This window comes from Myotis daubentonii, chromosome 3 (genome assembly GCF_963259705.1).
Source record: "Myotis daubentonii chromosome 3, mMyoDau2.1, whole genome shotgun sequence".
NCBI classification, from domain to species: domain Eukaryota; kingdom Metazoa; phylum Chordata; class Mammalia; order Chiroptera; family Vespertilionidae; genus Myotis; species Myotis daubentonii.
In genome coordinates this window covers 32,365,455-32,392,903 of record NC_081842.1, presented here as the reverse complement: position 1 = coordinate 32,392,903, position 27,449 = coordinate 32,365,455, and the positions used below count along the sequence as shown (strand labels likewise).

At 39.5% G+C, this 27,449-nt stretch overlaps 1 protein-coding gene across 9 annotated transcripts in view; it reads left to right on the top strand.

Annotated features, from left to right (window-relative positions):
- Positions 1 to 27,449, top strand: part of TNIK (TRAF2 and NCK interacting kinase) — a 347,969-nt gene that overhangs the window by 89,825 nt on the left and 230,695 nt on the right. For all 9 annotated transcript variants that reach the window (XM_059687029.1, XM_059687031.1, XM_059687025.1 and 6 more), the window contains exon 2: positions 798 to 863. In XM_059687029.1, coding sequence (XP_059543012.1) covers positions 798 to 863 — 66 coding nt within the window. The remainder of the gene's footprint in view (positions 1 to 797; positions 864 to 27,449) is intronic.

The window sequence follows — 27,449 nt, the reverse complement described above, 5'->3', positions numbered from 1 at the left end:
TAAATTAAACCTTTATTATTGAAAGTATTACATGCGCCCCCTTTTTGCCCCATTAACTCCTTCTAGCCTGCCCCCATTGCCTGTCCAAGGCCTTCATCACCCTATTGTCTGTGTCCATGGGTTATGCATATATGCTTGCAAGTTCCTTGATCTCTTCCCACCCACCCACCCACCTTCCCTCTGAGTTCCACAGTCTGTTCTATGCTTCTATGTCTCTGGATCTATTTTGCTCATTGGTTTATCTTGTTCATTAGATTACACATATGAGTGAGAGCATGTGATACTTGTCTTTCTCTGACTAGCTTATTTAGCTTAGCATAGTACTCTCCAGGTCATTCCATGCTGTCTCAAAGGGTAAGAGATCCTTCATTTTTACTGCTGCATAGTATTCCATGGTATAAATGTACCACAGCATTTTTAGCCACTCGTCTACCGATGGGCACTTGAGCTGTTTCCCGAACTTACCTATTGTAAATTGTGCCTTGATGATCTGCAAGTGTATTTCCATTTGACAGTGAGAAATGTAAGTTGTTGTTTTATTGTTTCAGTGGAAGTCATGTCTCTTTTTTATCTGATTTTAACACACCTCATAGAAATGTAAAATAGAAACAAAATGGATTTTGACTAATTTCATAGCTGCAACTGAATTAAAGTTTAATAGTATTCAGTATTAACACATGAGAGCCCCAAAGCTAAAGTTGTTATTTATTTGTGTATGTTAAATAAGTATTTACTTTTAATTAAGACAATGCCTAGAATATTGTTTGAATTTTTATGATTTGTTTATTTTCTTTCAGGATCCTGCAGGGATTTTTGAATTGGTGGAACTTGTTGGAAATGGAACATATGGACAAGTTTATAAGGTAAGTTCAGTTGAGTTTGAACATGGCTTATGTGTTGTTTGGGTTCATGAATGCTGACTTGCAGTGCTGTCGATTCTTGCTCATATATGCCTCATAGCAGACTGAAAATGAAATAATATACTGTACTTGTTAGTTGACTCTCCACCATTTTAAATATGTGTGCAGTCCCATCGCCTAAACTGGATTCTGGGATTCGGGCCTTTCTAGTCATTATGTATTATAATGTTTATAGCTGACACATGTCTGCATATTTGAAGTTCTTCAGGTGGTTAGTTTCCTTTACTTTAATCATTGCCAGTCTGGCTTTCAAAGGAGCAAAGGATGCCATTTACTTTAGAAACTCAAGCTATTAAAGTATCAGAGCTGGAAAAGTAGATTTGTTATTGGCCTAGGCCCTAGAGCATGAGTTAAATGAGTTTGGTGAACAGAGTTAGGAGAAAACTGGCTACCTCACAAAGCAAAGACCTAATGCAGCAATGACTTTTTACAAGATCCGAAATAATTAAAAGTTAAGGTTGAGTTGAGATTGAGCTGAGGAATAAGGAGCCCTTCTTGCCCTTTTACTAATTTCTGCTTACAAATTCTCCCCAAAAATGCTTTTAAAAGCATTTTACTATTCCCCAGTAAGTGATCTAAAAAATGGTTGTTTAAAATGTGGGTTGATTCCCTTTCTGATTATCAAAAGGAAATGGAAATGAACTGTTTTTAGACTAAAACTCAGGGGGTTTTAGTGAATAAGCTATTGAAATAACTGCCTTCAAAATAAACCAACTGTTTCCTTATGATTGTTTCTAGGGAAATATCCATCATTTTCCTGAGTGGTAGTGATATGGGATGGCATTTCCATTACTAATTATCACTTGTTTTATTTTTAAAAATTCTCTGAGGCCTAAACTTCACTTAGCTGATTCAAATTATTGTAGAAGTCACCCGGATAATAAGATTTCTAATCATATAGAATGTCAAGTACCAGTATACATAGAAATATCTAAACATATTTTGTATATGTATGTATGTACATGTATATAGTAATTTTGAGAATCTGGTTTTTAAAATACAATTTTAAACAGAATCACATTTCAACCTTTATTTACTGGGAGGTAGTACCCTTTGGTGTTCACTCCAAGGGAAAATTTTTCTCTTGCAAGAAATCATTATTTCTTAAAATGTCAACCCTCTGCAGTGAGACAGAATGTAGTCTACCCAAGATGTTCGCTTGACGTTGATTCTGTCTGACACAAGAAAGAAATGTGTCTCAGCAAATGCCTTTAAATACTTTCAATGACGATAATTAGGTTGGAAGATTGTATTATTGCATTTTGGGAAATTGGATTGAACTTGTGAGTTAAAGTGAACTAAGAAATTAAGCTCTGATTTAGGCAGAAAATTACTTCTGATTTGCTATCAGTATGGAGGAGCAACTCTGTAGCATGCTGTTGGTTTCATGGTGCCATTTCTTAGAGCAGTTCCATTGTATTGTGCTTCCCACCTACAGAATGCACATTTGTGGGATGATCCACAGCTTTGTCCACAAATCCAAGGGGTAGACTGTACACTCTTGCAAGAGGAGATAATAAAGAGGGTCAATTTGGGATGAGAAGGTTTGGGAAATCCAGAATTATCCCTAATATCTGTACCTGAAAACAAAGAGGAAACAAATGGCAAGCGGTCTCAGATCTTTTTAGAGAAGAAAGATTTTTACCAACCGTATTGTTAACATTATTATTCTAAAGGGTGCCATTCTCTTAGTGGTTGATACTAAACTTGAGCACCTCTCAAGCTGAGGGGAGACTGCAAAGAATGGTCATGGTGAACACATTGGACTTTGCGACAGGAAACTTGGTCTTTGCCTCTAACCCTAGGTATTGTTTTGTGGCATCACAGCTTTTCTGTACATTAGTCAAGTGAGAATGTAGTTAGAAATAACTCCCTACCCAGTTAAGGATTCAGTTTCTAGACAACCCAGACGATACTAGGTGGCACTCGTTCATGAACAGAGACACCTGGGTTTCCTGAGCCACTAATCCAGTTCTGCTGTTACCTTGAGTTCTAAAGGATTAAAACTTAATAAAGTAGCAGAATTTGAACTCATGTATATGAACCTAAAGAAAAATAACTTAGGAAGTGATTGTTTACATTACTGGTTATATTTAACTTTTATGGACTAGGCATATTTCTAAAATACTGCTGGCATAAATAGCAGTTGTATAGCCGTAGGAAGAGATTCCTATACAAAAATACCTCTATGATAAATACTTTCTTTATATTAGGTATTAAACCTTTGATTTTAATTTTTTTGTAAATTGACTTTTGGTGTTCCTGGATTTCACATATTAAGGTATAATTTTATGAACAATTATATGGACATAGTCTTTATTTTATGGAAAGATTCATTATAAGCTGTTCTAGGAGGGTAATAATTTAACTTAATTTACAAGTACTTTTTAAGAAACAAAAAGTATATGTAGATATTAAGAGAATATTTCCTGAGGTATGTATTATGTAAGTCACATACATCAGGATGTGGAAATATAAGTATTTTATGTAAAGGTCATTTAGTAATGATTAGCTTTTCAAAGTTGTTTCTAGTCTTATTTCCAAGTCTAGCTTGGTCTGTCTGTTCATGGAAGGCTAGATTTGTTTATCTTTAGCATTTTGGTCCCAGGTGGTCAAGTGATAATTCAGTATCTGTTTTTTTACTTTATTTATAGGATAGAATACAAAATTATAAAGACTAGTGATTCTTCCTCAGGAGTTTTAATGAGGAAACCATCTTCTTGGGCTCATGGCTCCCATTAAAAAACAAGCCAATGAAAGGACACCTATCTATTTGTTCAATATTTTGGCTGTTTATTGGGATGCTACCTATTGGGAACTATAGGAATGAAATCCCAACATGTTTTTGTTAAAACAGTAATTATTTTAATAATTGTTCAGTGTTTTTTGTTAAAACACCATTAAATTGTAGCTACTGATTTTAAAAATGAATGTTAGTCTATCCCATGTTTTAATTTGCCCTTTAGTCCTGGGTGTCATTATGAATCAGGAAGTTGGTATACCTCAGTATAGCTCAGGTTTCTCTTGAAATTTCCTTAAGGTTGTAAAGTAAAGAGGCCATCTTGGTGGTTATAGTGTTTGTGAGAGAGAGCACTGTGAGTGTGTGTGTGTGTGTGTGTGTGTGTGTGTGTGTGTCTTTTCAAAGGATTGCAAAGGTCCTCTTAGATCACCTAGTCCAATCATTATGATGTCAGCTGTCTATTCAACCCATCCTTGATCACCTCCAGTCATGTGGAGCTCACTATCTCACAGTTGGCCCATTTTCCTGCAACTCTTTTTGAAAGTTCATTATCATATTGGATCAAGATTTTGGCTTCCAAAAATGTTTACCATACCCTCAGAACTATATAAAAAATAAATAAATTAAATCCTCTTCCACAAGAACAGACACCTTCAGGTATTTGAAGACTTCTCCCTACTTCCTCCAAACACATACTTGTGTCTCTTGCTTCCTAGACAATGTAACCTCAATTGCTTAATTAATTCTTCATATGCCACAGACCTAAGGCCCTTAATTATCCTGGCTTCTGTCCTGAAACTATTTTAGTATATTACTAAAAATAATGGTTTATGCTTTTACATAGTTTTCTACTTCATAAAACATTTTATATGTATTATCTAACTTTTTATTTAATTCCTATAATAATTTGAAGAGAACATTGTTCTCCCCTTAGAGTCTTTATAGTTACAGTTCCCTCTGCCTAGAACACTTTCCCCCCAACCCTCTTATGACTGGGTACTTCTCCTTCAGGTCTCAACTTGAAAGTTACCTCCTCAAGGAAACCACTTTTCATCCTTAATTCTAATACAGCTAATGACCCCCTCTGCCTCCCTCCCTCACAGACTTTATCACGTCAACCTGTTTTATTGCCACTCTCTGAAATTACCTTGCTTCTTTGTGTATGTATGTACATATATAAATAATTTCAATACATAAATAAAAGAAAAATAAGGGTAGGGACCTAGACTGTCTAGCCATCACGGTATCCACAGTCTGGAATATAATAGATGTTAACCACTGTGGGTCCCAGAATTGATCTTTATTTTCCTTGATAATAATTCCCAGTTTTTTCAGTATTTCCCATAAAACATCAGTCTGCTTATTTCAGAAAATGCATATTTGCACAAAAGTAATCAACAAAATGCTCTACTTGTTTTCTTATAGTGAGAGGTGGGTGTTGGGTTTATATTAAAGGGATTGTCAAATAGTCGTGTAATCAAGATTTTGACTTCCAAAAATGGCTGGAAGTTTACAAAGTCAGGCAAACCCATTTTCTGGGATCCAGTCTCCTGGCAGAGATTCTCAAACTTGAGTGTACAAAATGAATATTTGGGAACTTATTTAAAATGTGGATTTCCAGGCCCAACCTCTGAAATTTTGCTTCAGAATACGGTCCAGGAATCTGCACACTAATTAAATATTGTATGGGCTCATTCTGATGTTCAGGGCCCTGGCGCCACAACTCCAGAAACTCTGTAAAAATGACTGTAGATTATTCCACTGTAGGACTGCTTGAATGAATACTCATTTTAACGCTTTTTGTAATCATTTACTTTAGGATATCCATGCTGATTCCAACCGGCATAAGCTGAGAAAAGTATAAAAACATAAAGATCTTGACCTGAGATGTGATGTCCACCAGTTTTGACGTACTCATTCAGAGATTTGACTTCTGGTGGTTTTATTTGACATGCTGTGATTACAGTTTAAGGTTGTTCCTGAATAACTGAACTCAAGATCTGAGAATAGTTATGGTCAAAGCTGACCTGGTATACAGAGAAGAATCTGAAACTGCTGTATTAGATTTCATTAAATCTGAATATTATGATCTCTTAGTTAACTTTCTGTTAATATAGGACAAAGCTTTTTAATTGTAAGCTTATTAATAGTCCTGAAATGGAGGCGATTCTATGACATACTTGGAATGCAATGTAGCTTTTCATAGTCTGTTCTAATGAATCATGAATTATACCATTCATTTATTTGTTAAGGAATGAATATGGGAGAGTGTTGTGTTTCTTAGATAATAGTGGCATTTGTTTTTTAATCAAGAATTTCCAATATAGAGAATACATTATTTCACATTTGTTTAGAGCCAATGAAAAAGACTCTATGCTTTGTGTGGGAAGAATGCCGAGCCAACTGACGTGGTTCCTCCTTTGCAGAAGTGTGCAGTCAGATTATCTAATTAGTACTCTGCGTGCCTACTGTGTGCTAAATGTTTCCATCCGCATTGTCTTAGTTATTCCTTGAGATTTTTTAGGGGAGGAACTGAAAGCATTTATTAAACCATATTATCACTGCAAGGCAGTTTCTCAACCTTAGCACACTTGACATTTGGGTCAGATAGCCCTTTGTGGTGGCGGCTGTCCTGTGCATTGTAGCATGTTTAGCAGCATCCCTGGCCTCTACCTACGAGATGCCAGTTAGCACCTCAAAGTCCAGACATTGCCAAACGGCTCCTGTGGGGCAAAATTGCCCCCAGTTGAGAACTGCTTCTCTAAGGATAAGACAAAATAGCAAAACTCTTAAAAATGATGTGCAAACAGAGGCGGTGGGGGTGTAGAATATGGGGCAATTCATGCTACCCAGACAGAGTGGGGACCTGAATGGATTGTGGGAGGGGGATTTGGAAAAAGCTTCGAGGCCCTGGCAGTTGTGCATCTTGGATTGTAAGTTAGCATTTGCATAAGCGGAGAGGAGTGTAATAAAAAGGAGTCTGGAGCAGGGCTGAGCTGGATTGCCCATCTGGTTCTGCTTCATTCTAGTTGTGTGAAGAGAGCCAATTTACTCTGAGTCTGGACCTTTTCCTGTTAGTAAGAGTACAGTGGAGGGTTATGAAAACTGAAGTGTACTGTACTAGTATGTGGAAGCTCTCAGCCAGGGCCTGACACATAGTAGGCACTCAGTTACCTTTTCTCCTTCCCAACACATAGGCCAGTGGCAACCTGGTTTACCTGTTCTTTCCAGGGTCCTATTTTTTGTAGAAGCTTATAGGATCTGAAAGAAGCGTTCAGAGAAGATGAAGTTTGAACACACTTACTTTTGTGCTTCACCTTCCACCTTTGAGTTCTTGGTATTTACGTAAGCTCAGAATTGTTTTATTTATATTAAATCCAATGCTCAATACTGCTAATATGGCATTTGATGATATACTTGCCATTTAGATATTATATAGTTGGTCTTTAGTGTTAAAAAAAGCCAACTTCTCAAGAATTGTAAAGAGAAAGATTATTTGAGGAAATAAGAATGATTGTAGCACATTAGATCTTAGCGGGGTGAGTGATTTTTAAATAATTATACATTTTACAAATTTGGGGAGTGGAGAATCAACACTATTTCATTTTAAGGTAGTACAAGTTCCAAATAGAAAGCCTGTATTGTGAGATCTGGAAGGAGTGTGGCCTTATTTAGGAGGCTAAGACCTGTCTTTATGGTTTTGGTTCTACCTCTAACTTGCTGTAGCCTTGAGCTTGCCACATAGCCAGTTAGAGCTTCAGTTTTTCTTATTTGTTGAATGAGAATAAAAATACCTTTTTTTAATATATAAATCCTTCCAGGTTCTACTGAGATTGAAATGGATTAAGGACTATGGAAGCATTTTGTTAAATTTAAACTGCTTTATACTCTTAAGGTTTGATTATTGCTATTATCATTCATTACAGGGTAGGTGGCAGAGCCCTGTACAGCAGGGTCTGATGAAGTCTATGCCTGTGCTGTTCTTTCTCGTCTTCATCCTTGTGCTCATGCTGTGTGTTAGCCAGTGAGTGATACCCCCCTCTGCGCAGCCTGACTCCAGCTACAGATTCCTCCTTACACCGCTTCTGGTTCCCGCTTTTTTATCTTCAGGCAAACGCGAGTCATTGGGCTGAGTGGACACGCCGCTGGCTTTGCTTTTGCCTGACCTTGGCCTCACTGACATTTGTTAGCTGGTTAGTCACTTTTCCCAAAGTGTGTTCAGTGGAACCCCAAGGCCAGCTCTGTGAAAAAACAATAGTGACTTAAAGAAGTTTTATAGCGTTACTAACCATCCCTTCCATTTGAACACAGCATTTGTATTACTTTGTTTTACCCAGTATTTTCCCAATGTACTTAACTGTGGACTCTTCCCTCTCCTCTTCCTACCTAAATAACACTGATTACTGCCTCTGGGAACTATTTCACAGAACATGGAAAATCAGGGTGGCTTATGTCCCTGTGCTGGAGCTGAGTGTGCATCCCCCGTGGCGGCAGCCTCCACCTCCTGCTGCTCCTTTGGATGAGGGATGTGGAACATGGAAGACATGGCTGCAGGGCTGCCTTTCCTGTTCACGTGTGAACCAGGCTCTTGGGCCAGGTCTCATATGTTGATTGCCTTTAAAAATAATGTTTTGTACTGTTTATAGTAACACATTTAATCTATTAAAATAAATTAATGATACGGTCGAGGGTATTTGTTTCATTCAATTAAAAAAAAACTTTTTTTTTTTTTTTTTTGGTAACTGCCAAGGAGTGCAGAAACTGTGATTTTCAACATCAAACAGACATTTTAGAAAATGTCTCTGAAGTGGGATAGCACATGTAAAGCACTGTTCTTAGTTATAGTTTCATTTGACTATAGCTGAGACTTTAAGATTATTTAGTTACTAGAGGCTTGGTGCACGAAATTCGTGCACTGGATGGGGGTATTCCCTTAGCCTAGCCTGCATCCTCTCTCAGTCCGGGACCACCCAACATGGGCTCTGCCATTGATCCCCGTCCACAGGGAGGTCCTGCCCACCCTGCCAAGGCTCTGTGATGGAGGCCCTGCCCACCTAGCCTGGCCTCCGCCATTGATTGCCACCCACAGGGAGGCCCTGCCCACCCTGCCCACCCCGCCAGGGCTCTGTGATGGGCCCTCCCAGCCACGGCGGCTTGCCTTGGCCCTCGCAGCCATGGCTTTGTCTGGAAGGATGTCTGGAAGACTTCTGGTCTATCCCATCTAATTAGCATATTGCCCTTTTATTAGTATAGATTATATTTAGTCTCAGAGAATACTTTAATTGCAGTTGACCAGAATGATATGTAACAGTTTTACTCTTGCTCCTCAATAAGTAGGAGATCCTTTACTCTTTTGTTATATATTTATTTTGTTCCTAATTAGATCAGTGGTAGAGCAACATGAAAAGAAATTTAAAAACTAGAGTCAAATGTGTAGGCATGCTGAGCTTCTCATGCTCAGAGCTCTCTGTGTCCTTTACATCTGATTTGGCCCAAGACCATGCCACCTCATGCTACGATCTGTTGGGCGTCATGAATTCGGAGGTTGACATGTGAGCCCCAAGGGAGCACCTTCATGAGCTTTGTGCCAGGTGCCATATGAAGGGGGCGCTTTCTCTGCTTGGTGTGAGACCTCCAGAGTCACTACCAACACTTGCCCCAGGGTACTGTGTATGACTTCTTGCTGCTACTGGTGGTTCTCTGCCCTCTAGGTGGAGAAGACATGCAGGTAACTTTGAATAGCTGTACATATCTGGACCCTTCTTCAGAACTTTGGTTTCAGTTGGTCTGGTGGAAGGCTGGTAAGCTTGATTCCAGAACTTCCCAGGGGCTTCGAATGCATAGCCAGACTTGAGAGCCACTGGGCTGAGGTATTGCCTCGCAAGTTGTGTAATAACTCTTTTGGTGTCTTTGCCTTCAGGGAGCAATCTCTACCCCTCTTCTCTTTATCCTGGGGTTTTGTTTACCTCATTTACTCATTTAATTATATTAAGCCTTTATAATTAGCATCTATTATTGGCTTGGCACATGGGTGCCCACCTTTCATTTGAAGTGTTTAGATTGCTTCAGTTCAAAATACTTTCATTCCATTTCAAGTCAGTGAATTGCCAAATAACGTGATGCACAACACCCTGGTGACTTGTAGTTTTTAGCTCTCATAACACCCTTAATGACCTGGTGATTATAAGCCATTCTCCAGTAATTGAGCAATCGATAGCTACTATGAGATTGCCATTATTTGGGGGCTATTGGTAACCTGTAAAATGAAATCTGTGAAGATTATTGGCACAGACTTCAGAGCTATCCACAGGTTTAACTATTTTTGTGATGGGGAACAGTTGAGACTGTTTAAAAAGCATAATCCATGAATCGGGGCCCTGAGAAATTTCTTATCTCCATGGCTTAACCTTAAATGTAATTTAATGAAATACACTGGATATCTTGCATGTGCCAAAATAAATATCTGCTGTTTGGCAAGGAAATGCGTACTCCACTAAGTAGGAGGCTTGCTTGGTGGTGAGGGTCTAGTCTAGAAGCATCTCCAGAGCCTCTAAATAGGGCTGAGTACAACCTCTTCTGCAGAGTGCGTGGCCTTGGACAATCCCTCTTGCTTACTTTCCAAGGGACTGCATAGAACTTCTGTGTCCCTTTTGTTCCCATCTACAACAGAGGAATGAAAGGATAGCAGCGAGCTCACTGAGAACTCTTAATAAATACAAAATAGCTGTCATCGCCATAATGATAACAACAACATCATCTTTGTAGACTGCAGGAAAGTCATGAACTACATTATGTGAAGAACTCAGTCTCTTTCAGGGGGAAGGTGCTCTATTTTAGAAAACATGCCCGTGGTTTTATAATATAGTCTGTTGGGATGGACGGACCTTGGCAGGCCACTAGCATGTCCTAGTTGATGCTTTTCTCTAAAGTATTTATTGCGAAGTTCAGTTTTGGCCTGTGCATCCAATTCAGGAAACAGTTTGAGGCTCCTAGCTGACTGTACTAGAAATCTTACTGCTTTTTAGTCTCTCTCTCTCTCTCTCTCTCTCTCTCTCTCTCTCTCTCTCTCTCTCTTTCTGTTGTGGGAAAATTACATTCCATAAAATACTGAAATACTGTTCAGAGGCATTTAGTGCATTCCCCTTGTTGTGCAGCCATCACCATCATCCACCACCAGAATGTATTCATTTTCCCAAACTGAAACTCTATAACCATTAAACAATAATTCCTCATTCCTTCCTCCCCGCCCTCCCACCAGTCCCTGGTCTTTCTTTAAAAAAAAAAAAAAATCCCAGTAAGCTTAATTGTGGAGGTTATGGTTTTCTGGATCATCTCTTGCAACACTGGCTCCCAGCAAGTCTGCAATGGTCCTGCCCATCTGTCTGTCTGTCCATGGGCTGGCATTCCTCAGCATGACTCACCGCAGCCCACTTTATCCTCCAGGTGACTGACCGCCAGCACCTGCCGGCTGCATCTGGTTCTAAGAAGCTGAAAGTAGCTGAAGCTCTTGATTTTTCTGTCCCATTTATACCTAAATAAAATTCTTCTCAGGTAGAGGAGTCAATAAAAAATGTACAAGCATTTTTCATGAGTTCTAAAAGTGTTGTTAATGGTTTCTCTATTAAAATATTTTGGACTGTGGGTATTTTTATTACAGTTTTATAAATGAGGTTCTCCTTACCTTTAAATGTATTAACTATTTTCTTTTTTAGCAGGAATTGTTTTTCCCATAGGAAGTGCCAATATTCCCTACAATAGCAGAATGTTCTTAGATGGAGAAGAGTTGGGGTCTCCCTCATGCAGCTATACCACTGCCCTGACACTCCCCTGCCAGCATGGATCCCTAGGGTATCCCCAGTCCCAGGTTCCTCATGAGGAGACCTCTGCCTGCCCCCACCCCCACCCCCATCCCCTACCTCGTCTTTGTCCCATCCTGCTGGCCTTGGCTCAGTGGCACGGCACTGCTCAGCACTCATGCACACAGCACACAGTTTCTGTTTACTCCTGGCGCCCACCCCAGACCCTTCGCACTGGGCTCAGCAGCAGCCCCTCCTCCTGCCTGGGACTCCTGCTGAGCTCTTCTTGTTTCCCTGGCCTCACTGGGTTGTAATGTTTGTTGGGCTGTTTTCACTCTAAACTCTGTGCTCCTTGCAGCTAAGGACATTACCTTGCTGTCTCACTAATGCCAATACAGAGTAAATGGTTAAAAATCAACTTAAAATAATAAAAGAGTCCACCACTCCTGTGTTTTGCTGAGTTTGGAATACTCTTAATGGAATATACAGTATGTAACTTTTTGCTTAGTCTTAACTGTTTAAGCATATTAATCAAGGAGACTGATACTAAATGTAATATTTAATAGGCAACAGTAGCTAAATACTGATAATTTAAATAAAAACCTAACATCCAATAGAGCAAAAAAAATAGGATAAAGAAAAGTGTTTAACCTTCTTTCTAAAACTGGTTTCAAGGACATGATTCTATAACTGTCCCAGCAGCTAAACACCAGGGTCACAGCTCATTTGAACTTATGGAGACCCTGCTGCACACTTTTAGGGACAGATGTGGGCTTTTTTTAGGTTTCTCTGCTTCTACCATGTCTTCAGGACTGTGCAGTTAAACATTGATATTGGTGATTCTAACAATTTTCATAAAACCCTCATATTCATTATGTTATTTTACCTTCACAAGAACACCAAAATTAGAAGATGTATGATTATCTCTGTTTTAATGGTGAAGAACTTGCCACGGCTGGCATGTTCAGTGGTTAAAGCATCAGCCTGCTCACTGGAGGGTCTTGGGTTTGAATCCTGGTCAAGGGCATGCTACCTGGATTGCAGGTTCAATCCTGATCTGGGTACAGGTCTGGATGCAGGCAGGAGGCAACCAGTCAATGTGTCTCTCTCATATTGATGGATCTCTCTCTCTCTCTCTCTCTCTCTCTCTCTCTCTCTCTCTCTCGCCTCCCCTCTCTCTAGAAATCAATGGAAAAAAATATTCTCACCCCTTGGGTTAGCATATAAATAAATAAATAAGAAGAACTTGAGGTCTCAGAGTTTATAAATGACTTTCCCGGGGTCACCAAGTAAGTGACTGAGCCTGACTCATGGTCAAGCAGCCTAAGTTCTCTTAGCTCCACTCAGAAGTTTCCCAGAGGAAATCTGAGGAGGGGGAGGAGTGGGAGGGAAATCTCCTTAAATAGTTGGTAGGAATTGTTTTGCCCTTGCATTGCATGTTTAGAGTTCATTTTAAGTAGATCCCTCATGAGGCTGAATTTATCATATAAAGCAGTGATGCCATAACTTGTTTTAATATACAGTTCTCCTAATCTTTAAATATAAAATACTGACGGGTGATTGGTGGCTAGGCAATTAATCACCGATTTCCTATTATGTGGAGGTACTATATTTTTTATACAACACACAAAATTGCTGTTTTCCCAGAAAGATAAGAAGGGCATTCGTTTTCATCTAATAAAGGATCTGGTATGCCTTGGGCTGGTCACGTTTTGCAATGTGAACTGCTGCTATACTGGTCAAGTGGGGAGTTGGTTGCATCTTTTCTCATGATTTGCTTTTGGTGGGAGAGGGGAGGGGCAGCACGTTTCTAGACAGCTTCAAAAATCAGCTCTTCCGGTGGGTGCATGATTTCCCCTCCCCCAAAGACTCCGCAACCAGACTGGAGCTTGATAGATGTTTGTGGACTTGAATTGGCTTATTTTCTCAGCTGCAGTGTGTACTTTTGTGAGCAAATGGATGAATCTTACTGCTCTGGGGACCATGCAAATATTTGCCAGGTGCTTAAGACATACTTTATTCTGAGCAGCGGGAAGGCCAGTTACTTGTAACCTGGTGTGGCATTGTGGCAAATTGCTTACTCTTTGCCCTTATATTCCCCCCTATAAAAGGTGCTAGGTTTGTATGTTTGGGGAGGAGGGTAAGGAGGGACAAGGAAACAGAGGATGAAAGAGAAGCGTTTCTGGATAATGAAGTTGAGAATGACCTGGCTATACTATCATAACATAAACCATTTACTGGGTAATTTATCTTGCATGCAAGTTGGAATACCAGTGTAAAGACTCTCCATTTCTGTTTCAATTAAGGGCCACATCGTTCACTTTTTTTTTTCTATAGATTTTAGATATCTAGCACCCATAACCCAAGAACATGCTAGTACCTCTTTAGTACCTCTAAAGCAGCGATTTCAACCCGTATACCAAAAGAACTTTTAAAACATGCAATACCTGACTATTTAGGGTCACTGACCTATTTTCCTTAGATTGTCAAATAAAAAAATGACAACAGCCAACATAACAAAAGCCATCCAGAGTGAATGAGTCAATATTATACCTATTTTTTTTTTAGATTGGCAAAAAATATATTTTTTTGGTGTGCTGCAGAATTTTAGTAATTAGCTTATGTGTGCCATGAGATGACAAAGGTTGAACATCGCTGCTCTGAAGGCTATTACGAGCTGCTTCACTGACATGTTTTACCTGCATTTATCTGTCTTTCTCTGTATGTGTCAGAGCAGTGAAAACACAGGACAGTGTGTCCCCTTCTTTGGATGGAGGCAGAGTGGACAGTATATGCTTTTAAAAGGAATTTCAAATTAAATAGATCCTGATTTCTCAGCTAACCCTGTGATTTCAGCAGAAGAGGAATGTTCTACTACCTAAATGTTTAGTACATTGTGTTCTATGGCTCTGTACCTACTTGTGCACTTTGAGACTTCAGATCTTTCAAAACCTTTCATTCCCTGAAGAAACCTATCACCGAAGCTAATCACCAAAACCTCCCTTCTACCAAGATGAGTGGCCCCCTCTGTGGGTGCTTGAAGAAGGAGGTGCCCGGCGCCCAGCCCTCCAGTAATCCTGGCTTTAATGGTCTGCTGCAGGAGGGGGAGGTGGACTGGCACAAAGGGATGATTAATGAGGAACCACACTGCCCTCTTTCTCGGGCCTCCAGCTTATCTGTTGCTCAGGACAAGACTTGCTTGAACAAGACTGATGCCTACAGTTTATCATCTGAGTAAATATGTTATACATTTAGGTGTGGCCAAACAAGCACACCTTATGCTGATAGGGGATGTGGGAAAATACAGAATACAAAAAAAAAAAAAATAAATAAGCCTGCCAACAAAAACCCAAACAACATAGCAACCTCCAAAACAAAAAGCTCTTTATTTGAATATTGTTGTTCAGATGAACAACATAAGAGATTCATGAATACCTGGTTAAGTTGATGAGTAATCCCTGGCTGATGTGTTCTTTGAAATCTGGCCTAACTACTATGCATCACAATGTTTGGTCTCATTCAAATTCATATATTTGAGAATCACTAAAAGTCAGGGAGGTACCCATAGTGTTTCCCATCACAGCCCCCTCACCACTTCCATCACCCCCAGCATTCTGTTGGCTGCCTTACCAGTGCTGGTGGGACTCCTTATCCATCCATACATCAGTCCCCAGGGAGCACCTTGGCTTCCCCAGGTCTGTGGACATTAGGTTTCCATTCTAACAGTGGGATCTGGGGATTGGTTGGGATTATGATACCCGTTTGCTGACTGAGCACATGAACATCCAGAGGGTTCAATGTTTTATTCGGGACCCTGCTTCTCTGGAGGGTGTGACACTTAGAACTCCTAGGCCAGGGGTGGGCAACCTTTTTGTGAGTGCGTGCCAAAACCAGCAAAATCTCTGAGTCAAAATTCTTCTGTGTGCCAACCCTAATTTTTTGAGAACATGTTATGCCTACTTGATATCTCTTAAGGTGTACGTATGTGAAGAACCTGGAAGAAATAATAAAATTCATTCGAGCGACAAAAACATAGTATATGATGATGAAAAATACATTTATTTTTTAATGTATACATGTTATGTAAAATTATTTACTTATCTAAGATGCACCTACACTGAATTTATCTGAAAAATAAAAAAGTCGATATTAAGAAAAAAATTGTAAATGTTTGGCACGTGTGCCAGGGGTTGCCCACCCCTGTCCTAGGCCTTTAATGTTGTGCCCAGGAGGCTCTGCTCAGAGCTTTCAGGTGTCCAGAGTCCTGGTGAGAGCTGAGAGGTTTTCTTTCCAGATTGCCTCAATGAACCCAGTTCAGGGAGCTGACCCGCCCAGATGCTGTGAATTTGTGGGCATGTGAGGTCAACTGAATTCTCTGTGGCTGTCATCTAATTTCAAAATAAATATAAAGGAAAAAAAGTCCTGTTTTCACAGTCAGTGTTTTGGGTTAGAGCAGGAGCAATTAAGTACCTAATGCTAAATATTAGTGGGGTTTTTTTTTAAGAGTAGGTATCTGAGGGTATACATATTCATTTAGCATTGGTGCTGAGTTCTATGCTTTATTGGAATTAGATTCCTCTCTAAGAAGAGGGAGCAGTTGAGGATAATTCTTGTCCTGGTGATGCATTGTCACCCTAATATAGAAATGTGGCCTGCAAAACTGTTCATGTTAGAATAATGGCACTTTATGCTAACATACACTTTTTTGAGGGTGGAGGATTATTTACAAAAAAATTCTTCTTCATAAAAGTATTGAAAAATAACAAATATCAGCTTTGCTCAGATGAAGGACTGGGCATCCCAATGAAATGCCCAAAGTCTAAGAACTGACTTAGAGGCAAAACGTAGCCCATGTGACCTTGTGCCATGGAGGTCACATTGAAAAAGAATGTTACTATCTTAGAGGTTAAGATGCATTCAGACTCTTGGTAGCTTGTTAAAGAGCACTATCTTTATATTGTCTGTCCTGGCTCCTCTCTGTGGTCAGGAGGTTCATAGATCTAGTGTGTGCTTTGAGTGGCAGTTCTTGACTTTTCCTGTGGTTCATGTGTCTCCTTGAAGCTCAAGGACAGACTTTGTCCTGCTAACCATAGAAGCAGTGCTGGCATGTAAACATATATGTATAGGGTGTACATCTAGAACTTATGTCAATTACATGTAAGGCTGTTCCTCACAATGTCATGAAGTAGTTACTTACCACTTATAATCCCTGCTCTACAGATGAAGAGTCTGAACGTTAGAAAATATGACTTGCCCTAGGTCACTCTGACAGTAAGTGGTGCAACCTGGAGTTGAACCCACCTACCACTGTTTGACACCCAAGACTTAAGCAGATGTAATTCATTGGAAGAGTGAAAACACGGTGAGGCTGACTGCTCAACTCAAGTGTTCTATTTTAAAATTTCTAGATTTAATGCAGAACTACCGTCTCTAGTTCTCAGGATCTCTTTTAAAGCGGTATTAGCAGGTTATCTTGTCTTCAGCAGTGTTTACATGCGTTGGTTCTCCTCTCTGGCCATTTAAAAAAGGAGAAGAGGAATCCTGCTGCTCACAAGTGACCTAGCAATTCTGCCATACAGTATGTTGAAATAAATGTTTTTTAAAATTTCCCATAAGTAACCCAGCCAAAATATGTTGCTCTTCTAGAAAGTTCTTTGGCTTGGGTCAGTCAAGTAACTTTGATACAACTTCTCCATTTCTAAGTGCATTAAAACCGTATTCATTTTCAGAGGAGACCTGGGGTGAACTTGACCTTTGAAAAGTGTGTTAGAAGAAAGAATTTATCAAGTGCTGTAAGAGTATAAATAGAGGTTTAAGAAGTTTGTTGAAAAACCTCTGTCCTTAATTAAGTACCTTCAGGTATCTTAAAATGACTGTTTATTTATTCCCGTTGATATGCTAATCAAAAGGTAATCTTCAATATTAATTCTTTCCTTCAAAGAGTTTGTATTGCATGTACTTGGTTCATTAAACTATACAGTAAAATAGTTCTTTATGTACATCGTGGTACCAGTTCTTTCATCCAAAGCATTGTGAGTTAGAGAAGCTTACTGAGTGAGTATTAAACACATTTATGTCAAGGATATACCATTTTGGAGAATTTGCAATCATTCGTTACTTATTCTTTGGATAAACAGACACAGAAGAACACATGGGTAAGTGACAGAGGGATGCTTTTAACTTTATGTTTGGAATAACATGGAGTGAAATAACCTTGCAGAGTCTTCAAAGGCTTAACAAGTAAGTAGGCATTTCTAAGGACTGACTAGAGTTTTAAATGCCACAGGATGACAATGGTAAATTTTATAGATCAATCTGGATTTGAACTCAGATGAGCCTTTCAAAAAGTTTAAACACATGGATTTAGAAAATATTTGTCTGTGAGCTAGACCCTTGCTGTTCCAGGTGCAGCCTGCTGCCCAGTAGCATGGTCCTCACCACGTGGGAGGCTGATAGAAATGCAGAATCTCGGGCCCTCCCAGACCTACTGAATCAGAATCTGCTTTTTAACAAGATTCCCATGTGATTTATCTATACATCTGAATTCGGGAAGCGTGAAATTAAGGCGTCTCATTGGCGAAATGCCTTTCCTAGATGAAGAGGAGGCATGCATTCATATTTAGGATGGGCTGGGTGCCTGAATGGGCTAATTAACCTCTGTGTTGAACTGTACCTCTGGGACGTGAGAGGGCGAAGGCCAGACCTTGATGCCTAGTGCTGATTGGCTTCATACCCCACAGAGAGAAACCACACAGTTGGGTAAGGGGAAAAGGGGAAGTCAGATCTTTACCCTGGCAGTAGCCAGGAAAGTACATACAGATTTAACACATTTGATTGCTATTATGCACAGGAAATTTTCCTCTGAGCTTTTATAAATGTAGTGATAATCCTAAAGCTTTGTCCTTCAAGATATTGTAGAACCTTCTCTGATGCTGTCATATTTTATATTAAAATGAAGAAAAGAACATGAGAATAAATAAAATTCTTCTCAAAATGAAGATTCAATCAAAATGCCAAATGGAAATATGAGAAGGCTGATACATAATGCAGTTTTTGTATGAGTACTGGTATTTCATATGATTAATCAGAGTATCTAAGTTAGCCTTTTTTCAAGGGTTGAGAGATTTGTCAAATGTTTTATAGCAATCAGATAGCAGATTAGAATTATTAACACATATAACATGCCTACTTCTATATCTGCATGCATTCATATACACACATGTACATATATTTACTCTTTCTATGGTTGTTGGGAATAGTAAATGAGATAATGTGCATAAAGGATATATGTACATTATAAAAGTGTCCAGTAAATGTAGTTATTATTATTGGAAGCAGAAGCGGTTAAGAGCATAGGACTTGGCATTAGTTCCCTCGGTTCTGGAATCTTGGCCCTGGCACTTATTAGCTGTTTGACTTAAGGTTAATTGCCTAACCTCTCTGTACCTTGATTCTTCTACTGAAAAATAAAAATAAAAGGAATAACAAGTACCTACCTCATAAGGCTTAAATGGGATAATATATGAAATGCATTTTGAAGAGTTTCAAGAATAAAATGAGAGCTCAAAAAATGTTATCTAGTTTTTATATATGTAGTACACTCATATCTGGAATCTAGTTAGAGGACTGAGTTTCTTTGGCTATTCCTTTTTTTTGCAACAGAACTTTAAACTTTGTGGATGGAAATCTTTCACTTCATCTTGCTTTTAAAATTGTAATAGTTAATTTTTCCTCGTCCTAATTGAATTTCAACAGGGAGTAAAATTAACCTACAAGAATATTTGAATATGGCCTTATCAAGATGCAGTCCTCTAATCGCTTCAGATGTTCTAAAGATGTTTTTCATTCTGCAAGTTAAGATTAGCTGTAAAATAGCTCCAGAAAATGCTTCAGAATCCTGGATCAAACAGTCCAGTTATTCATCTAGATTCTGATTAAAAACTGTGTTGACCATCATCTTTGTTCCAGGCGCTTTTCAATACTGGGTTTAAGAGCATGAGTTTGGGTCTCAGAATACCTGACTTCAAATCCTGATTCTGCTTATCACGAGCTGCAATATTTTATGCAATACTAGGTAAAGGATGATGGTATAGCTGATATTGGCGAAGGTGAATGAGAATCTTATTAACCCTCCTCAAAAATGTTTGCTGTAATGTTGTATTCTTTGTGTTACTTGTAGTTCTCCTAAATGTTCATGAGAAATACAGAGTATTTTTCTTTGGGCAACACTTCTTCAGCTCCCTGGGAAAAATGTCATTGGCTGTCAAAGACAACATAAAGCCGTCTTACTTTCTGAATAGATACTCTCTTCTTTTTGCGTTAACAACTCTAAGAAATACAAAGAGGGGAAAAGAAGCACTAGAAGATACATTTAGAAGGTCCTGGATGCCACCAGCTGCTTCTGATTCAACAACCTGTGCTCTGGGGAACTAAAGCATGAGAAAATGGGTTGATTTCAAGTGTCAGTGGGAAAATCCCTTCTTTATATCCAAAACATGGCTGCAATGGAATGGATTATTGGAATGTTAGACATACTGGGCCCAAATATATTTCTGACGTTCCATTATCATGTTTTGACAGGACCCCAGACAGACATTTTGGGGAAAATGTGTCAAATTTGTGTGTTGAACAAGGGTGAACAATCTAATTGTGCGATGCTGCCTCTTGGGAACCAGGAGCTGGCTTCCTCCAATCCCTGGAGTGATTATTTTATGCCCTGGGGCCATCTTACCCTTGTGAAATTATCCCAGCTATAGGACTGGACTTGGTGATCTCATTTTTAAATGAATGTCTTATTCTTGTGGGTGGTCTATATCAATGATCTGCATTCCCCTGTCCCATGTGAGAGTTATATAGGATCATTTCCTGTGCTAGTCAAAGGGGATGCTTTGTCCCAACCAACAAAGGTTTCTTGCTCTCTTAACAGTGTGACCTCCTAATTCTGAAAAACATTATGATATATGATTTAAAATGGAATTCAGCCATCAGACTAGTATCCAAGTTTTTTTTTTACCTTCCTATTAGATTAGTTGTGCAAAATCTGGTAATATTTTACTGTTTTTCTTGAGAGATGAAAGTACCTGAAAATCTATATGGAAACCTTTTGGGATGGCCTTGCTGAACCTCGTATTTCCCCAGGTTCAGTCATTTGTGCACCAATCTCATGATTTTTATTTATTTATTTATTTATTTATTTATTTATTTATGCCTAATTTTTCTCACACATCTAAGTATTTTTGTTTAATATTTTTCATAGAATTATTTTATTTACTTAATTTTCAAAAAGGAAGCTTTATTGCTACTGTAACTGGGAGACCCATTATTTTCAATGTCACTTTAAAATATAGTACACACTTTTCAAATTAAAAATGTTTGCTCTTTTCTACCAAAGCACGGTGATAGGTGGACTGCCATCCTTTAAGAACTATCATTGTCACCTGTGTTCTGAGGCTTACCTGCATGACAGGGATGAGAGACTACTCAAGGCACAGTATGACTCTCGTGGGCCCTAGGCACTTTTGTATTAGTGGCCCCATACTCCATAAAAAACATTTAAAATTAGATGACACAACTGCTTTGATATAAAGACAAATACATATATTAAAACATTTTTTTGACCTAAGAGTGAATGGTTTTCTTTTGATTTTAAAATTAAAGGACATTTTGTCAGCTGTGAAAAGCACTTGGGACCGTAAGTGCTGTGCCCACCATGCCGAATAAAGGAGTCTGTAACTGCCCATCCCCATCAAGAGGTCTGGGGGCTTGCCCAGCCAGCGTGGCTCAGTGGTTGAGCATCGACCTATGAACCTAAAGTTCAAGGTTCGATTACTGGGCAAGGGCACATGCCCGGGTTATGGGCTCGATACCCAGTTGGGGTGTGCAGGAGGCAGCTGATCAATGATTCTCTCTCATCATTGATGTTTCTATCTCTCTCTCCCTTTCCCCTCCTCTCTGAAATCAATAAAATATATTTAAAAATATATAAATAATTCTGTGACTTCCTGCCTTTACTAAGCATAGGGCAGTATGTCCGTCCCTCCCCCCCACAATCTGGTTTGGAAATACAGACAAGGCATTTAAGGTTTAGGAAGGCTTTTTTTCCCCTTTCTTTTTTTAACCTATGGTCAAGGAAAGAAATTGTGTTTATGTTAGATTTATGTAAAAAACAAATGACTGCAGATAATATCCTAAACTTTTGTGACCATGATCTGAAGGTGAATAAAGCCCATCAGGATTCTTAGAAGAGCCTAGAAGAATCTATGCAGCACTATCTGGTTTCAAGCTCATTTATAAGCCCCTCCTTTCTTAGGGCCTCGTGAGTGATTTAGACTCTTAGCTATTTCTAGCAAAGAGGAAGAACAGTCACTCTTGACACTAAAATTCCTCTTTTCACCTGCTCCTCTTCAAGAAGTCACTTCCCCAAGTTTCCTTGGTAGGAAGAGGAGGACGGCTGTTCTGTTTGTCCTCTCATTACTGTTTCATCCAGGACAGGCTGTTAGAAGAGCTTTTTGTTTGGGAGAGCAGTTCTCTAGTTTCGAACTTCCCCTCTCAAACCCAAATGCCATGTTTCAAGTTCTCCCAGGCTGCTGCTCAGATGACTCCTTGGTATTCTATGCTAAATGTGAGGATCTTTATTTAGGTGCTTTGCTCTCCTGAAAAGAAAATCCTAATGATTCATCCAATTTGCCGATTTCTTAGTAGGTGTGACCAGCTAAGTGCCTCCCCAGTGGAGGTGAAACACAAGTCTATGGAGCAGGCACTCATTTATCCGAGTCGAATAGAGCCTGCTGGCTTCTCTTTAAAATGAATTGGGAGGATAGACTCGTCTCAGTGGAGGACCAGCTCTGTGGGGCACTAAGGACTTGACTCCCAGGGATCCAGGGACCACTTAGAACCAGCCTGGCTGCCAAGACAAGAGAAAGACTGTGCTCTGTGTGCTTGGTGCCTGAGCTAGGATGTCTTGTCTTTTTTTCCCCCCAGAAAATCAACAAGTAAGTGAAAGGCATCATTATGACTCTAAAATCCAACTAGGAGTCACCTAGGACATCTTAGTCTCCTGAATTTGAATCCATCACCAAGCCTGGCTGACTGTTTCCTTAATGTTTCTTGATTCCCTCCTCTGTTGTCTGTCTCTCCTACCACTGCCCTCGCCTGGGCAGGGAACATCTCTCATCTGAGTATCTGCAGTGGATTGTCCCCTGACGTTGTCCCCGCAGCCCCTGCAGCCCCAATATGCAGCCAGTGAGATATATGAAAGTGCTTATTTGCCTATGTCTCTCTCCTGCCTGAAACCTTTCCAATAGTTTCCCATTTTGAACATGACCAAACTTAGCCTAGAACGCCCAGCAGGATGTGACTACAGACTCCTTCTCCAAACTCCGTTTTATTGCTGTTCTCCCTCACTCTCTGGGATCCAGACACATTACTTTCTTTTAACACAGCAAACCTACTTTGTTCCTGCTTATCTCAGGGCCTTTGCACATGCTATTCCTGCTTCCTGGAATGCTCTTCTCTTATTAACTCCTTTATATCAATTCTTCACAAACCCTTTGCTCATCCTCCAGAAGATTCCAGTCCCTGTTATGCACTCTCGTGGCCCCCACACATTCAGGACACTAAACTTAGATTATAGTGATATGTATTCATTGAATACATATGTATTCATAATGCCTTTCTCCCAAATCAGACAGTAAGCTCCATGAGGGCAAGGACTTGCCTACTTTGCTCATCATAGTATTCTAAGTAACTAGCAGAGCAAATACATTGTGAAGTCTGGTCATCCAGCACTTCACTGAGACGAGGCCATCAGGAATCATAAAGACTAGATTTGAAAAATGAGAAGAATCATTAGAACGTGGTCCATAGGTTATGTGCTTAATATGTGCACTAATAAAGGATGATACAATGGGAGCCATCAGAAAAGATTTAATTATGAACCATATCTCTAACAGGGCAGAGGCCTGCATAACGTATTTGCAAGGATTTTTCTTTAAAAAAGGGTAAAATCAATGTTTTGAGACTTAAACACATAGATATTTTCTATAGTGACTCAATCCTGCATGGATTGTTAAGCTTGTAGAGTAATTAATGATTAGTCATGCCAAGCACAGACTGACTGCATTGTCTTTCTACCTGCAGTTTCATCTTCCTGGAATCCTCTCCTCCAGACACACCTGTTACTTGCTCCTTCACTTCCTCCTGATCTCTGCTCAGATGTCATTTTATTAGAGAACCCATTCATTGTTCCCCTTACTGTGCTGATTTTTTTTCCCATATCACTCTTTATCCATCCATCCATCCTTCCATCTATCCCAGTCTCTTTCCACTAGACTGTTCCTTGAGCATAAAGAGTCTGTTTGATGAGTACTCTGTCCTTAGCACCTGTATCAATGCTAGAGAACTAGAGAAGCTAAAAGTATATTTTTTGAATGCATAAAAGATCTCGGTGAAGAAAACCTCAAAATTTTTATCTTCTTTCTTCTAGGAAATAAAAGAGTCCACTTTCACCTTTTGACCTCTTTTTTACTCTTCACCCAAAACCAAGTCCCCTGGTATTTTCTCCTTGCTGATGCAGGGAAATTAGCTTTGGGGTGGCAGGTGGGAGCAAAGGTTAAGTTCCTTCCCTGCCAGACTGTGTGCTCCATTTCAGCTCTTTACAGTTCATTCGAAATCTGTAACTCTTACGTACTTCTGTTTCTGGAGCTTTCTTCATGAACCTAAGATTTAACTACAAGCACACACTTTTGCCATGTGGCAAATTAAAATAAGTTAGGGTACTTTCACCTAAAAATAGCAGCTTGCTCTTCATTAACCAACAGCCTACTGCAGGGGTCCTCAAACTTTTTAAACAGGGGGCCAGTTCACTGTCCCTCAGACCATTGGAGGGCCGGACTATAGTTTAAAAAAAAAACTATGAACAAATTCCTATGCACACTGCACATATCTTATTTTGAAGTAAAAAAACAAAACGCGAACAAATACTATATTTTTATTTGCATGTGGCCCGCAGGCCGTAGTTTGAGGACCCCTGGCCTACTGCATTCAATTGCGCTCAGTTCTTCTCCTAGTGATGTGTAATATCACAAAGGAAGAGGCTGGTGGTCACAAGCCAAGGCATTGCGGGGTTCATTAATTACCTGGAAAATGGTGCCTGGGTTGCAGCCAGAATCCAAAACAAAGACAGGAAATAGTTCCTGTTCTCCAAATGACAAGTTGATGAGTGAGGTAAGAATGAAAATCATTTGGGTAAGTAAAAATGGAAGGAGTAGTTTTGTTCAAGAACAAGTATACAATTAAGACAAATTCCCAACTCCCTGGCGGTTGATTCATATCAGTTGATTCCATGGAAATCATTATCTGCTCCTAGCCATGAAATGAATTCATTATCTCTAATAAAGGGATTGGGAACACCAATTTAGGAAAAGTGTTGAAGATGTTGGAGCCTGGGCCAAAGTACATGACACATGTACAGATGAGTTATTAATCTCAGCAATTCCTAATTTGGTTTGGTCCTTTAGGCAGCTATCTTGTAAATATACAAAGAGTTAAATCCCCTCACTCCAGAAAATAGAATCCACAATTTTTGCAAAGCTAAGAATCCTAAACCATTTTAGCGAATTTGTCATAAATGAGTAGGGATAGTTTCAAGCAGGAAGAGTCAGTTAAGACAAATGAGAATTTCTTAATGTTGGTATGAAAAGAGATGATTTAAGAAAAATGCAGCTAGTGGGTTAAACAGTGGGAATCTTGGTGTGATTTGATTTGGGGGCAATTAGGCTGTGCAAATACATTGGGAGGTCTGATCATCCAATACTTTGCTGAGACAAGGCCATCAGTAATTTCTTTCCTGGGTGTGATTTACAGTTTTCAGCATTAAATGACCATATGTGTTTCTGCCATAAAAACTGCTGCGTTTGGGCAGAGGGACCATGAACACACACACACACACACACACACACACACACACACACACACACTACTACTATCACCAGAAAACTCCTACACAGAAGCAAGACTTTCTTGTGGCTGTTTCATAGCCTGTAATGAATATAAAGAATACTTGTTTATTGAAAGAGGTGGATAACTTTTGGAGTTTGCAGACAATCTCAAGGTCAAGTCATGTCCTTTGGGAGGAGGTTACCAGAACTGGCTACTGAGATTCATATGCTTAACTTCTCAAACTGCCAACAGCCAAGATTCAGGCATTAAAGGAAAATTATTTGGTTAGAGGCTTTTTTGTTTGTATTTTCTTAGAGGGAAGGGTGTGGGGCAGATGAAAAATAAAATAGTACTATTTCCAGGAAGAGACAAAGACTAAGAATTGAGTTGAGTGATGGGAGAGGAAGGAGAAAACACACTCAGTTGAAATGTTGATTTCTGCTCAGACAAGATATGTTGAAGCCTTGGTTTATAAACTGGTTTGTGCAGGTTCATGAGAACAAGGGGTTGCCATTTTCATTTTACTGAAATATGTGAAGGAGGCATTTAAACTCATTTGTGCCTTTCGAATAAGCCCCCAAACAACTCTTAGCTGACTTGGTTGTGATGTTACACTGGGTTTGAGATAAAACAAAACAAATCATTGGAGGAAAGCACTACGAGCTCCAATTATGATACGCAGGAGAATTTGGAGGAGCAAGAAAAAATTAGATGCAGTAGGAATAATTTCTGTATGGAAATCATGCAGCATGCTCAGTCACTGTGCCATCAATCTACAGGTTGACTCCAAAGAATCTTCAGAATAAAGCTTAAGTGAGCCAGTTTCCATTTCAGAAGGGTGAAAAGCAAGTGCCTTGGCAGTCATTATTACTGTTCGTCTAGTAGTTCTGCTTCCCTCACTCAGGACACAGGATGGGGTCACATGTCCCCTTGTGGGTGGGGTGAGGGTCATGTGATTGGTTGCAGCCAATGAGTTGTGGGTGAAAGTGATGGAGTGGATCATTTAATCATTGGTACCAATGCCTTCAGTCTTTTTCCTTTGGTCCAGCTGACCTACGAGGAAATGGTGGCTGCTCAGTGAGCCTCCATGTTTTTTGTTTTTCAGTTAAATGAAGTTGTTACTTTACTTGGTCTTCACCAGTTTTTCCCTAAATGTCTTTTTTTCTGTTCCAGGATCCCATCCAGGGTACATTACATTTAGTTGTCCTGTCTCCTAAGGCTTCTCTTGGCTATGACAGTTTCTCAGACTTTTCTAGTTCTTGATGACACTGGCATTTTTCAGGAGTACTGATTATGTATTTATAGGATGCTTGTCAATAGTCTGATATTTTTCTCATGATTAGACTAGGTTTGGGGGAGGAAGACCACAGAGGTAAGATACTATTTTCATCACATCATCTCCAAGTTTCCATGGTAACTTTGGAAGAAGCTAACTGCTTTGGAACCAATTTTGTACACTCTAAAAAAACAATTTTCTCAGTATACATCTGAAGTACTCCAGGCCCATGTAGGTTCTGTGTAGGCCTTCCAGAAATATCCTCAGGGATCCACAGCCTTTCAGGAGAAATGAATGAATTGAAGGTAAGTGTAATTCACAAGGCTCGTAATCTGGCAGGGCACAAGACCTGAGCTGTGTGCTGTGCCATCAGGCTTCAGTCGGTGGATACATTCACTAGCCTGAAATAAAAAGGAAGTAAATTACCATTTAAATTGTGCTCATCTTGTTTTATTGAATAAGGTTTACTGATAACCAGGGGCTAGTAATTCAGATCCTAATGGCAGAGAAGCTTGAGTGAAGCCTTGTCGAGCCACAGTCATATCTGCTTTAGGACATATTTGCAGCAAGGAATTAAGTTTTTTTTCTCTCTCTATAAAACTAATAAAAGCTTATTGTCCAACTTTAAAGACATGTGGAAAACTATTAATGAAAAACCTTAATCATTCATTATTACACTGGTCTTTAAAAAAATGTTTTCCCCTAGGTAGGATAATACTACATGTAAAACCTGATAACGTATAAAATATTTTTTCATATCATCAGTATTCTTTATAATG